This window comes from Solea senegalensis, unplaced genomic scaffold, assembly GCF_019176455.1.
Source record: "Solea senegalensis isolate Sse05_10M unplaced genomic scaffold, IFAPA_SoseM_1 scf7180000013074, whole genome shotgun sequence".
NCBI classification, from domain to species: domain Eukaryota; kingdom Metazoa; phylum Chordata; class Actinopteri; order Pleuronectiformes; family Soleidae; genus Solea; species Solea senegalensis.
Window position 1 is genome coordinate 148,310 of NW_025320750.1, and position 14,214 is coordinate 162,523.

At 42.8% G+C, this 14,214-nt stretch overlaps 1 protein-coding gene across 1 annotated transcript; it reads right to left on the reverse strand.

Annotated features, from left to right (window-relative positions):
- Positions 1-334: 334 nt before the first annotated feature.
- On the reverse strand, positions 335-13,549 carry LOC122760154 (DDB1- and CUL4-associated factor 6-like; the record flags this gene model as incomplete). Its single annotated transcript, XM_044015222.1, has 13 exons — positions 335-918; positions 2,167-2,272; positions 3,012-3,100; positions 3,371-3,527; positions 3,949-4,087; positions 4,909-4,950; positions 5,061-5,379; positions 6,250-6,344; positions 7,732-7,927; positions 11,086-11,301; positions 11,975-12,373; positions 13,080-13,199; positions 13,456-13,549. Coding segments are annotated over 13 exons (2,031 nt in total), but the record flags the coding sequence as incomplete, so codon positions are not given.
- Positions 13,550-14,214: the final 665 nt, after the last annotated feature.

Consider the following 14,214-nt stretch of genomic DNA (forward strand, 5'->3'; position numbering starts at 1 on the left):
GGTAATAAAATAAAGAAGTTTAGTCATTTTATTTTTTTACAGTTAAATCTGTTTAGTGAAGCTGCAAAAAAGTATCGCTATTTTTATGAACAGCTACCAAAAACAGCCGTGTATTTTATTTTTATTTAATTAAAATTCATTAAACAACAGTCACTAACCCCCTTTTGTATCTTCCACACAAGTGCAGACACCTGTAAGATGCCACTTTATTTTCAAATTTTGTTTGTAAAAAGATAACGATTTAGCGTTGGGGGTTTTTTTTAAGGGAAAAGAACCACAGCTTGGATTCTATCTAAAAAAACAGACCAAAAGAAGTCAAAGCATTTTCCAAATGTGTTTTTGTTTGTTTTTGTTTTTACTGAAAACTCCTTGTTCACATGCGTCAACACGTCTTCTTAACTTTGTGCTACAAAAAAAAGAAATCCATCATGTCACACGTTAACACTGATCAAAGCTCACTGTCTCCCAACAAAATAATATTGCACTTGACATACTCGCACTCCTCACACCGCCATGACGCTCGCTCACTCTCACCACACATATTAATATATATATATATTTACTGTATACACTGACGTCTCTGCCCTTTGCATTCACACAGGTGTACTTTTTAATCCTCGTACAGAAACATCAGTAAGAAATACATCCTTTTTTTAAAAAAAAAACACAAGGGGGGGATAGAAATGATACTAATATTCCAAAAGAAAATATTCTACACTCCACTTGTACAAATGTCTTGCACTCTGTCTCTCTCTGTGTTTGTTTGTTTGTGTGTGTGTGTGTGTGTGTCCCCTCCTCTGAGTGCTTTTCCAGCCAGAAAAAGAAACAGTGTTTTCTTGAAAATTAAAATCCCGTCAGGCTAGTGTTCGTCCTCGTTCTCCTGCCCTGAGCCTTCAGAGCGATCGCCCTCCAGTCGATCTACGAGAGGGAGAGGGGGGGGGGGAAGAAGTGTTAAACAGGGTTGCAAAATAGTGGCAATTGTCAAAGTTGAAGGAACCTATCAGTGGGTGAAACCAATAGCATGGCTGGGTGAGCAAAAGAGTCAAGGACAATAGGGTTAGGGTGAATGGCTAATGACGCCCCCTCCCTTGTCTGACCCTTGGTGGGCGGTCTTAGCCAGGTGTAGTCAATCAGCCAAACGCACCAACAGCTGTGCCCAATTGCTGTAGCATTAGAAAAAGGGGCCGAGCCTGGAGCGTCAGCGGAAGCGTCAGCCCAGCGTGCAGCCCGGCGTTTAGCCCTGCTCGTGTGAAGACCGTAGCGGGTAAAGACCAGCATGTCTACCTGCGCATGTCCACCGATGCGGGGGCACGCCGCGGGGAACGCTCCCCTGACAGCTACCACTGGACAGCCACAACCCTAGGTGGGTGCCATGACTGATGATCACTTGACCTTCACAGATCATGTTGCTTTGCAGGATTCAGTACCACACCTAACCCTACAGGCTACCCAGCTCCTACAACAGGCTCTGGATATCACCTAGCCTCAACTACTGCAACGCCCTGCTAGCAGGCCTCCAAACATGTGCTAAGAAACCTCTACAGATGGTCCACAACACAGCGGCGCACCTGGTCTTCAATCAGCCTGGATGTCTCCACTAGCTATTGTTAGCCGCCCACATCGAATTCTAAGCGCTGATGCAGGCCTACAAAGTGCCACTTAAAAGCTCTCCTAAAAGGCTTATGTTACCCCTCGACTACTCCGTCCATCCAAGGAAGAAGCTCCTGAAAAGCCAAGAGCAACTTCTGTCCTAGCACTTAGCTCACCCCTCCCATGCACTTGGATCCACCTGAGCACTCCCACCCCACAGTGGAGTTCTTTCCAACAACTCTCTTGCCAATCACTTTGGATAGAAGCATCTGCTAAATGTGTGTAAGATGCAGAGAATTAAATGTCAAAAAAGACAAATGCTCTTAAACATTTTCGCTTTTCAAACTGTTAACAATTACTGTGCATTGTTTAACTTTTGTTAAGTTACTGCCAAACATATTCAAAGACTTCTTTAGATGGACATTTCACTCACTCTGAGTATTCGTTCACTTTTTATTTTTCAAACCACACATTTAGTTCCAGTCGATTCTAGCAACACAATCTCTTTGACATTGTTCGCGTTTCTGGACAAAAGTCTGATTTTTCTTGGAAGATAAGTAAAGGATTACATAGTACCTGATCTGATGTGGTTGAGCGAGGCCAACATTCGCAGCATGAAGGAGGCCGGGACCGTGATTGTGTTTCTTGTTTCTTCGAGCATCAGCTCATTTCGAGTTATTACCTTCAAAGACGACAAAGACAAACGAGAGACGGTGTGAATACAAATGTGAGGGAGTGAACTGAGGACATTAAATGATTATTCCAGCTAAATGTTTGAAATCCACACTAAAATCAAATTGGCATGAAGTTGATGAGTGTTTTATGCCTGCTATTTATTTCAAAACAATTACCAGATTTCTTTTAACTGCTTAAAATAATACAATTGTTGGGCTGTGCAATTATTACAATCAGGGGGGCTTTTACTCTGAAAAATAATGCTTTTAATGTTGCAATGGTGTCAGACTTCCTGTCTCGCTTGTCATGCAGCAAAAAGTAGAACACAGACATTCAGAGGAATCTCTGGGTTAAACACATCACATGAGCAAAGATATAAACAACTTAGTCATTTTAAAGTTCACTCAAAATTTAATAACAGTTTTTTGGGGCCAATAATTTCTATGACTAATCATTTTTGGACCCTAATAAGAGCGTATTGATTATTAGTTTTCCATAATATTGGACCCTTAGATGGAAATGTTTTATTTGTGTTATTTTGACATTAGTATTGGAATATTAAAGGTTAAGGGACGCCAACAGCTCTCACTACTTTGGAGCTAATTTTCCTCTCTGTGACCAATCAAGGATCATCTTATATGGATCTAAACGCAGCAGCAGCGTCGTCGTCGTCTCCACAGTAAATGAGCAACAAACCGCTCACATGCAGAGAGAGGACAAACTGATCGGAGTGATCGTCATCTCACCTCATTAGCCAGGACTCTGTTGAAAGACGGCGACTCCTCCAGCGGCGACCAAATCTTGATATCGTAGTCGATTCCTGAAGAAGCCAGAACTGAAACACAACAGATGATTTTGAACAGTTAACGTTAGGGGCGTTACAAACCTCAAAATCCTTAATAGACTTGTCTGGTTTAGTCTAAGATCAGTGGTTTTATGTCATGACAGATCATCATGTCGTCGTCAAGCTCAGCAAACACTTGATAACGACCAAGTCATTTCAACAACATGCAGGACAGTGTGTCCATGGGGACCAGGATTGATTGGGAAACACTGTTATACACAAGAGGATTCACGCGAGATCCAGAGTGAGTCTGGGACTTACTGGGGTCGTAGGGGTGCGGCTGCAGACAGTTGACCACGTGGTTGTCGGCCTCCAGCAGCATGAGGTGCTCCGCTGTGTGTCTGTCCCAGATGAAGATGTGGCCGCAGTCCGAGCCACTCATCACAAAGTTGTTGCCCCAGAAACACGACTCCTTTATCTACAAATAAAAAAAAAAAAAAAAGGACATGAAAGCAACTCGGAATATTTTTACCTAGTTTTTAGTCTGACTAAATTTAGGTCCACTGTTCCACATCGTGGTCCAAAGTAGCTTTCGCAGCTGAAAATGTGAAGGTCCAGACAAAACAAGGTCAGCATCTAGTGATGGTGAGAGAAGAGAGCTGAAACTAGACAGGATCAGGACTAACTTTAGCATGATCTCTCAGAGACTTTGAAGACTGTGTTTGCTAGTGAACAGTCACACCTTTTAATTATCTAATGTCATTTTATCAATAATATGCACTTGGGTGTGATAGTTAGTTGTGAACCCATGGGAAACTGAGTATTAACAATTAATAAAGAAGTAAATAACCTTCCTCTTCTTATTGACTAATGCCTCGTCAGTATAAAGAGATGTTTACCATCGTCCTGGAGTTACGGTGGCCCTTGTAGACCATCTTGACCGAGGGTCTCCTGATATTCTGGGTCTCGCTCTCCTCCATCTCCCTCCTCTCTTTCCTCCTGCGAAACAGCTCCTGGATACGAGCGGCTGCCGAGCGTCTGACAAACGACAAAAAACAACAACTACAACAACGCGTAAAAAAGAGACGATCGTGACGTTCACGCTTTCAGTTGAGACCTAAACGTCTACTTGCTCCATCACAGCCGTTGATGAAGGGGTTAAACGTTGTTAATGTAAAGCCTCGTCCACTCATTATACAGATTAAAGTCCAGACGTAGACGATACCAAAAAAAAACACTGTGTCATTTGTTAACATTAGTATAACTTGTATACTACGTTGTTATCGCTAACAAGGGCTAGCCCGAGATACGTTTGCCATTCCGACGCGGTGAGGTCTTCTGCCACGAACGACTTCTAATATACTCTAAGACGTGGATGTTTCCAAAGCAGAATGGGTGTACATTTGTTTAGAGAGAATAGTGGCTGAGAACAACTACAACAGAGGAGTAAAGACTGAAAGCAGTTTGTAGCATCTATAAATATGGCTCGATGACGCATGCAGTTACGAAACTCCTCCTCAAACACTGTAATGACATAAAAGCCCCTCAGCGAGCTTTATTAGCAGTTAACCCCTTTCCTCTGAGCGAGTGCACCTGCTCCTACATGACTGTCTTTGTCGCACAAAAGCTCTTTATCTAAAACTCTGAGGGACGAGGGAATGAAGGAGAGAAGAAAAACAGAAATATACTCTAATATCCATTATCGGACTCAAAAATGACCACAGCATTTGTGGAGTCAGTACTAACATGCACAGCATTCTGACACTACAGTTAGCTGCGTGTGTGTGTGTGTTAGTGAAACTACAAACACACAAACCATTGTCTTGATGCTCACACCTGACGGAGCAAACACGTTTTACCTGATCATCCTATCTCCTACTGCAGATCCTCTGGTGTTAAATCTAAAATTTTGTGGTAAAACAGTCAATAGCAAAAGCGACACAAATCCAAAGAAAAGAGATTTCAAAGTCTGCATTTAAGCACGCGGCGTCTCGTCGCGCCTTCGCCGTACCTCTGTCCCTGTCCTCGCAGCCTTGCCGACGGGATGAGGATGGGGTCGTCGTCGCTGTCGTCTGAGTCCTGGTTGGCTCGTGCGGGCTGACTCTGACCCTCCCACACTGAGGGCACGGCAGGCTCCGTCCTCCTGCAGCCTCCCGACGTGTCCTCTGCACCCTCCGGCTGGCTCCTCTGCGGCAGCGAGGACGCGCCGTCCCCCTGGGATGAGCTCTCTGCCGCCGCCGCTGCTGCTGGAGCCGCCGAGCTGGAGGCGGAGCATGTGGGTTCTGTCGAAGCGGTCGACAAACCCGGCTGCTTCTGAGCCTCTGAGGGACCTGAAAGACAACACACTGATGGTCAGTATTTAGTCTGTGGAATTTTATTCTTTCTTTTGTACTTTTACTATGTGCAATTTATGTATTTTTTATGGAGCAAAGGTCAGCAACTAACTAGCATTAATATCTGGCCCAATTGTGAAAATTGTGTCATCATTTGTTTACTCTGACAACTACAATGTTTTCATGTTTCCAAAGCAAAAAATAGAAAAAGATGTTATTGTACGTTTTATTGTTAAGACATTTGGTTTATTTGGTTCCTGTCAGGCAAATATAGAGATTCTCTGCTTCACACAGTGGTCAGCAACTGGCGGCTTGTGGGCCCAAACTGGCCCGCCAGCATTAATATATCCAATATAAATATAAAAATCCAATTTCTTATCTTTTTGTTTGCTTTTTCTTCACCAAAAATGAAAGAAGTCAGGAAAAATAAATGAACTGAGTCAAGGAGCAGTTTCAAGACACTAGTAGTTCAATTTTCAAACCAACACAATTTTGGATAGTTCAGAACAGGAGCTCTCAAACGTTTTAGACCAAGAGGAAGCATGCGTAGCCACAGTCTGAGAACCATGCGTTTCGATGAGAAGGAAAAAGGTAAAACAGAACAAAAATCTGGTTTTCCATGATGAAGAAAAATATTAGGCCAAACTGATGTACAGTTTATGTTGTTTATCCGTTATGTTTCATAGTAAATAATAACGTTTTTGTTGTCTTGGAGAAATGACATGGCTCTAGTAGATTCCACAGATTAACTTCTTCAAATGCAATTTCTGCCAATAAACCCTCTTAAATGTCACACACTGGACCTTTAAAAAAAAAAATATATATATATATAAATAATGACGCAGGTTGAAGCAGGAGTGGACTCACCCTGGCTCTCCGTCGGCAGACTCTCTCTGCTCTGAACGGCCGCTGCCTCGGAGGATTTGTGAGCTGCGCCGCTCATCGGGCCCGACGTGCTGCTCCTGTTCACAGACAAAATGAAGAAGAGTGAAGTTTTTAACTGTCGTTCAGTAAACGACACGTCTGTATCCGCCTCTTTTGTTTCTCCGTCACATTACAGCTCAGTAATAACATGGTTAACCACTCACATTGTGTTAATGCAGTGGAAAAACCACTGTGGTCACTTCTATGTAGTAAATAACCATGGATCAGAATCAGAAAGCCATTACTGACTAATCTGTCCATCGAGTAATCGTCTTGTTCCAGAAAATGTCAGAAAACGATGATATTCTTTAGTTTTGTCGTCTACTTTTCTCCACAAATGAAAATATTATTCAGTTTTAATCATTTTCTTTGTTAAAACTAGGAAATATTCACTTTTAAGAAGCTGAGAAATCAGAAAACCGGTTAATCGATTATCAAAATATTTGACAAATGTAGTAATCGACTAATAATCGATGAATCGCTGCAGCTCTTTTGTACGCAAATGTTTAAATGCAACTGTTAAGTCGCTTTGGATAAAAGTGTCTGCTAAATGACATGTAATGGAAATAGAGTTGAGATTGAGACCCTCAAATGATTTATCTAAAACCATTAAGCCATAAAAACACAACACCCAGGACACTCGGTGATATGTTTAAGGCCATAAAATAAGAGTTAAAGTGTTTACAGTGCATTTAAAGTGCTTATAGGATGTATGGCAGAGCTATTATTTTTTTATTTTTGGTTTATTTAGTGCACTGACGGCAGTGGGGGAAGAAAAACTGTGTGTTCAGAGTCTGATGGCTCTGGCAGCTGTGAAGCGTTTACAGTTACGAGTGCCTAGGAACTTTTCTAAAGGCTTCTCCAGTCAGCAGTATATGTATATAAAAAAGGTGGTAATAAACAGATTAAACAATAGTAGGAAAACAGAGAAAGTAACAACTGTTTTACTGTGTGAACAGATTTTAAATACACTGTGCAGGTTGCAGGCTTCATGGGAATATAGTACATATAATGAAGTTATTTGTTTACTTGTATTTGGACCTTTTCTGGCATAAACACTGACCTGATGAGGTATAATCTCATTTCTGAGGAACTGGTTAAGATTTGAATGAATTGTGGCTTTGTTTAGGTTGTCCTTAAAAGGACATCTGAGTGTGTGTGTGTGTGTGTGTGTGTGTGTGTGATAACATCCTCTGAACTGTTTCTGTAAAGTTTTACCAGACTATTACATCATGTTATTAATCTATAACGTGGATATTACATCAGAAATAAGGTGGCGTTACTAAAATATCACCATACTATTATCAGGTTATTAGTCTAACTGTAATGTAAAGTGCATGTTGATTCCTTTTTAACCAGTAATAACAATAATAAGAAGTGATTTTCAGAGAGTGAAAGGTGAGCGGACTGGTGCTGCTCACTCACCACTCATCGGTGAAGTCCAGCTTGATGGTGCTGGTGGTGGTTCCCTCCGAGCTGTAGTGGAGGCTGAGGACCGGCTCTGCGGTACTGGGTCGACTGGTGCCGCTGAAGGAGGAGGAGGAGGAGGAGGAAGTTGGTGCAGGAGCTGGTGCAGGAGCTGGTGCAGGAGCGGGGAGTGAACCTGCGGTTTCTGCTCCTCCTGAGAGGAAGAGACAAGCAAGGAAACACATCAGTGCAGATGAAAACCAAAACAAAACGCCAGCTGACGTTTGCAGATACGTGCTCATGGGACATGTCTCAACCTTGTGTTGCATCACTGACAACAGAGATGGAAACGTGGCACAGAGAAAGACGGATGACGGTGGAAGAGTTACAGACGCACGTCAACGAGCAGCAGCCGCAGAGACACAATCGATGCCTTAATCATTCACGTACAACTCAGTTATAACAATCATGTCAAAGTGAGGCTTTTCCTTGCACACGCCTAGAAAACTGACAGAAAACTTGAAGAATAAATTAGTCAATAAAGGGGAAAATGTATTATTGACTCGTCCTAATGACACAAAGTATATTTTCAAGCTAAAATGCCAAAAGGGGAATTGATTAGGGTGTTTTAAAGTTGGCCAAAATGTTATTACTCTAAGATATTTAGTACTTTAAATGAAAAGATAAAGTGTGAGATTCATATCTCACGCACAAAGTAGACGAAGGTTTAAATTTAAAGGTTTTCTGGGTTTCTTTTGGGCCAAAAATACTTCCCATTTTGCAGAGCAAGCACAAAAACAATAACATAGAATAAACATTGAAAGATGGAATATTAAATCAAAGGAATAGATTCATATATACGTGGCTGTCGATCAATATTAAAATTGGGAGGGTCCGACACCTGCGTCAACATCAGAACAATGTAATTAAGTCAATATTTGGATTAAATTAAGACTTAATATCCCTATAACTCCCATAAGCCATGGAAACAAAGTATGAAAGGACTGAAGGACAAAGCAGGAGGACGTTTGAGATGAGGAATGTGTTTGTGTGTCTGCTGGCGACAAAAGTGAGTGACAGGGGAGGCGGAGCTGGTGTCAGTGGTGGTGGTTGTCTGGGAAACGCACCCTGCTGTTCGTCAAGAGTCATGGATCCCAGCTGTTTGTTTACGACAGACGAGGGTGAATCTGAAACACACACACACACAGACACACACAAGACTTTCTCAACACTGGACACAGACGTCGTCGACTCCTGAGGACTTCACACATCAACGGGGTTAAAAAGACTTTTTAACTGTGTGTGTGTGTGTGTGTGTGTGTGTTTGAAGAATCAGCGCTCCAGAGAGAAATCTGATCACAATATGACATCTGTCGTGTCTTTCCCTGGTTTAAAAGGCCAGTGCTGCGCTGATATTGAGACATTGAGTCAAATGGTATGTTATGAATATAAATACTGATTAAAAATGCATGAAATCCACAAAAATATGTAAGAAATGTAAAGCCTGGCTAGTGTTACAGCAGAATCTGACCATATTTATAGACATTTAAATAGTAGAATGTGTAAAATTAGCAACATTTATTGGTAAAGTTGCATGTAGCAGCTGAATATCCCACACCTCATCCTTCCCTTCCTTTCCAAGGGTGTTGGAGAACCTATGTAGCCTTCAGGTAGTGGTAAAAAATAATTTGTACAACCTGGTGATCACATGCTTCTGAAATATGAAGTGTCATTGTAAATTTTAAATAACGTTGGCTAAAGTTTACACACTAGACCTTAAAAAGCCAAGAAAATACCCCAGATAAGAGCTAAAATGAATGGTAACAACTGCATTTTAAGTCTGTAAAGCAGATTATAGAATACAGAATGCACTGTATTTTTTATGGTCAATGTCGGGTGAGAAACACACAAGGTTGCATCATCAAACAACAACAACAACCGCGCGAGCCACAGCGTTAGCGGCGTCAGCTGGTGCCACTCCCACCGCAAAGTTTCCGCAGGTGAAAAAACTCAAGCAGCACATGGTGGTGGTGAGAACAGTGGTGAGACAGGTCAGTGGCAGCGACAGAGGTTAACACACACACACACACACGGTGCATTCGTGAAAAATGGAAATAGGATCACTGTGGGATTAGTGGTCAGTTCTACAGCACAAAGACAAACAGCGATGCTTCCACTATGACATAGACGGGACATGTAAGGCCCGGGTCAAACTTGTCCGTACTGAGCCGCTACACATTTCCTAACAGATGACATCAGCTTTGTATTAATACAACAGCCCTACGTGTGCCGTGTTTTATCATCTATTTTCTTCTAAATGGGAATGTAATTTTAAAAAAACGATTTAAAAGCTATTGAGGTAGAGCTGAAACTAGAGATTGAGACAATTACTCCTCTGGAAAAATGATTTTACTAACTTTTTCAAATCAAAGTTGAGACTTAAAACCAGAGTTCTTTTTGCAACCAGAAAAGTCGCCCCCTTGTGGCCGAATACTACTTCCGTCAACGGCTGTACTACATCACAATAACCTCAAGCAAGCGTCCGCATCTTCTTTGTCATCTCTTCTGATCAAAACAACACGGTGCAGCACCAACTACACTGGAAATTGTTGTGCTTAGGGTCCCATAATTCCAGGTATTTTCCAAAGGAAGTTGGACATTTTCCATGGGAATTAACAAGAATAAACAGGCAATTCTCAAAACTGTAGGTGGGGTACTTAAATATAGTTGGTAAATGACATATTGTGGCATATCTTGTTGGATATTTGACCTGTGATGTTTAAGTTTATACACACAGATGTACATGTGTATATGTGTATGTATATATATACACATATATGTATATATATATATACACACATATATGTATATATATATATATATACACACATATATATATATATATATATATACACACATATATATATATATATATATATACACACATATATATATATATATATATATATATATATATATATATATATATATATATATATATATATATATATATATATATATATATATACACATATATATATATACTTAGATCTATAACTATCAATGTATCTAGCTATCTATATCGAAATTAATCTAAATGTGTATATTTGTATATGACACAGTACCTTTATATTAAAAACTTCCGGTACTTCTCATTAATCTCCACTAATTCCCATGGAAAGTTTCCAATCTGGAATATATCTATATCTATATCTATATAAAAAACGGGCAGATGACGACATTGACACGACACAGACTAAAGCAGAAATCTGCAGAAATTCGGGAAGTATGACCCAGGCCTGAGACGGCAGGGGAGGGTGACAGCGTGTAATGGTTGCTGCAGGGACAGGGAGCTGTGGAGGGGGAGGTAACCTGTACGAGGGGGCGTCTCCGCAGCGGCAGCAGTGTCTCTTTGCGACTGTCTCGTAGGGGCTGCAGAGGATGAGGAGGATGAAGAGAAGGAGGAGGAAGAAGAAGAAGAAGAAGCAGCGGCTGCTCGCGGACCCTGTCCTGGAGGGTCGGCCAGCCGAAGTAACCTCTGCAAACGCCTACACACTAAACTTATGGGAAGCCGGTGAGGACCGTACTCTGACAAAGAGAGTAAACGGAAGATTAGAGGACAGAGGACAGAGGACAGAGGAGGAGGAGGAGGAGGAGGAAGGGAGTGAGGACAGGGGCAGGCAAAGAAAAAAAATGAGCAGGAAGTAAACAGGATGATGAAGTGAGAATATAAAAGTGTGGAGTGAGAGGCTGCTGCTTGAGTGGAGTGGCTCCAACACACACACACACACACACAATTAGGCCCAATCCCATTTCTTATTTTTACTTCTATACCCCATCATCCCCCAACCTTGAGAGATAAAATCTACCCCAACAAAAAGAACATGACACATAAGTGGATTCAATATGACGTCGTCGAGGGGGAAAAAAAACGATATTTTTCATTCAAACGTTAGTTTTTAAAGACCTGTTTCATGTATTAATTATTATTATTATTATTAATATTTATTGAAAATACTGTGACATAAAATGTAGACTAGAGAGACTAGCCATTTTTGTGTAATTTCTTTATCATTAAATAATTATATTTTATCAGATGGACTCACTTCACTCTACTCTGCAAAATGGAGGAGTAGGACTAAGCGGTTGGGGCAAGCGGTGAAATGGGATTGAGCCTTGGACACACAGGGGACAGGGGACATGTTCACTGGACTGAAAAAGTGTCTTTGTGATAGTTTTTGATTTCTTTGAAGCCTCTTACCTGAGAGTGCAGGTTCTGAGGTGGACGCAGACACGGACGTTGGAGGCGCGTGAGTCCTACTCGCGTCCGTCCGACTCCTCTGCTCCGAGTCCGGGGAGGAGGTGAGGGACGAGGAGGACGGAGCGGAAGTCTCCACTGATGACGAGGTGGAGGGAGGAGGTGCTGTGACTGTTGACGACGACGACCCTGAGGAGGAGGAAGTGGACTTGGGCATCGCGGGGGCAGCGGTGGCGGTGGCAGCGGTGGCAGTAGCTGTGGCAGCAGCTGTGGAGGTGGCAGCCGCAGGTTCCTCTGGAGTGTCTGTCCCTACAGGCCTCTCGGGGGCGCTGGACTCCTGACTGGAGGCTCCTGCAGGAGCAGCCGGTGGATTTGACACAACCTCTGGGCGGATGGCAGTTCCTGAAGAAATGATGAGATATGATGTCATCTGTGTTCTCCAAAAGTTGTTAGATTTGGCTTCAGGAGCAAGTCTACAAGACGCGTTTCTGGATTCACCGAGAAGAGTTTTTAGGGGCGTAATTCACAAAGCAACACGGGGAAGACGCATATCACCATATCTACGAGACGCCTCCTTTACTACATTCATGTAGGGACGATGATAATCTGATGCCATTAAAAAATCCAATGCTTCACTATGTAAAACTGTAAATAAAAATCAGCTGAGTCATGTTGTTCTTCTTTATGAGAGAAGAGTATTTGTTGACACAAATTGCTTAAAATGGCACAAGTGTGTTGTTAACAGCTTCATAGTTTAAAAGGCAGCTTAGATAATCGAGGTGTTTTAATACAAAATTAAAATGTGTAATAAAATAAGGTTAGCGTGTCAGAAAAGAAGAGGTTTAAATTGTCTACTGTAATCAGTTTTGTGCTTGAGACAGAAGAGAGGAGAAATTAGTTGGGATGTGGGATTATAAAGTGACTTTCTGGTTTTTATAGGGGCCACAGTAAGTTTCCTGATACACTTGAGAAAGGGAGGAGGTGAGTGAAGGAGTCTCGCCATTAGATGTCACTAATTCCTCCACACTGGACCTTACAAAGTTATTTTTACTGGACATAAGAGGAGTGGAAGTACGCCGCGTCAGACAGGACGCCCCCCCCCCCTCACCTCTGGGTCGCGCCTGTGGTCGTGTTCCTCTGCTGCTCTGAGCCTCGCTGGCCTCCTCAAACCAGCGAGACAACATGTCCGACATCCTCTGCATCAGAGACACGTTTGGACTCTGTTCTCCTGCAAGAGAGAAGGAGAAGAAAAAGCCTTGAGATGGTCATCCTCTTTACAGTTTTAAAGTAAACTATTATTACATTAATAGACACGGCTGTCTGTCATTCCAGACTGAGTGGGTAAATGAGCTATTGCAACAGATTCTTCATACGTAGGGGGTCCTGGGAAGTTGTTTCAGGGGCCAGATGTGTAATTTAAGACCTGTGCTTCAAACAGAACAGACAGGGGCAAACACATGTCAGTGTTGGCACCGCGATCGTACCGTCTCTCTCCCTCTCGCTCTCGGGGCGAGCTCTGGGTCCAGTGTCGGACCAATCGCCGCGTAGTCGGAGACGCTTCACTGGAGGCTGCCTCAGCTGTGGGAACACACACACACACACACACACAGAGGGGAATATTAGCAGTTTCTCAGACACACCATGGTCAAAATTAGCTTCGCAGCCAAAGCAACAACACTGATCATGTCTGGCAGTTTAAGCTCCCTCCCTCCTCCCGTCCTCCCTCGCTGAAGTTGCCTTCACGTTTCATTCTCCTGCCTCTCCCCCTCTCCCCCTCTCTCTCTCTCTCTCTCTGTGCGGGGCGACAGGCCGACAGCCAGAAATAGAAAAGCGGGGAGCCTCGCTAATCTCACGGACTATCAACTGCTTTAGTTAGAAACTGTCATCGGGTCTGCACTCATGAACTGGAGGTGGTGAAACAGAGCGGCTGATGAATGACACGGTAGCACTGATAAAAGGGGAAAAAGACCCTGAACACATTGGGTCACATCTAGAGGAAAGGGGGTGTCACACACACACACTCTCACCCCGCCTCCCCCTCATCCCCTCCACCTGAACTATTTTGGTGTACAGAGGAACGCTGCCTGCGTCAGTCGCCGAGTTTGGAAAGGAATGCGTGTGGTGGCTGTATCTCTGAACACAGCTGAAACTCACCACGAGGCTTTCAAACACTGGCACCGTGATCCAGCACATTCAGTCTCCATGAGCAGCGGCGACTGGTTTACAACACCGAACACTTCGCG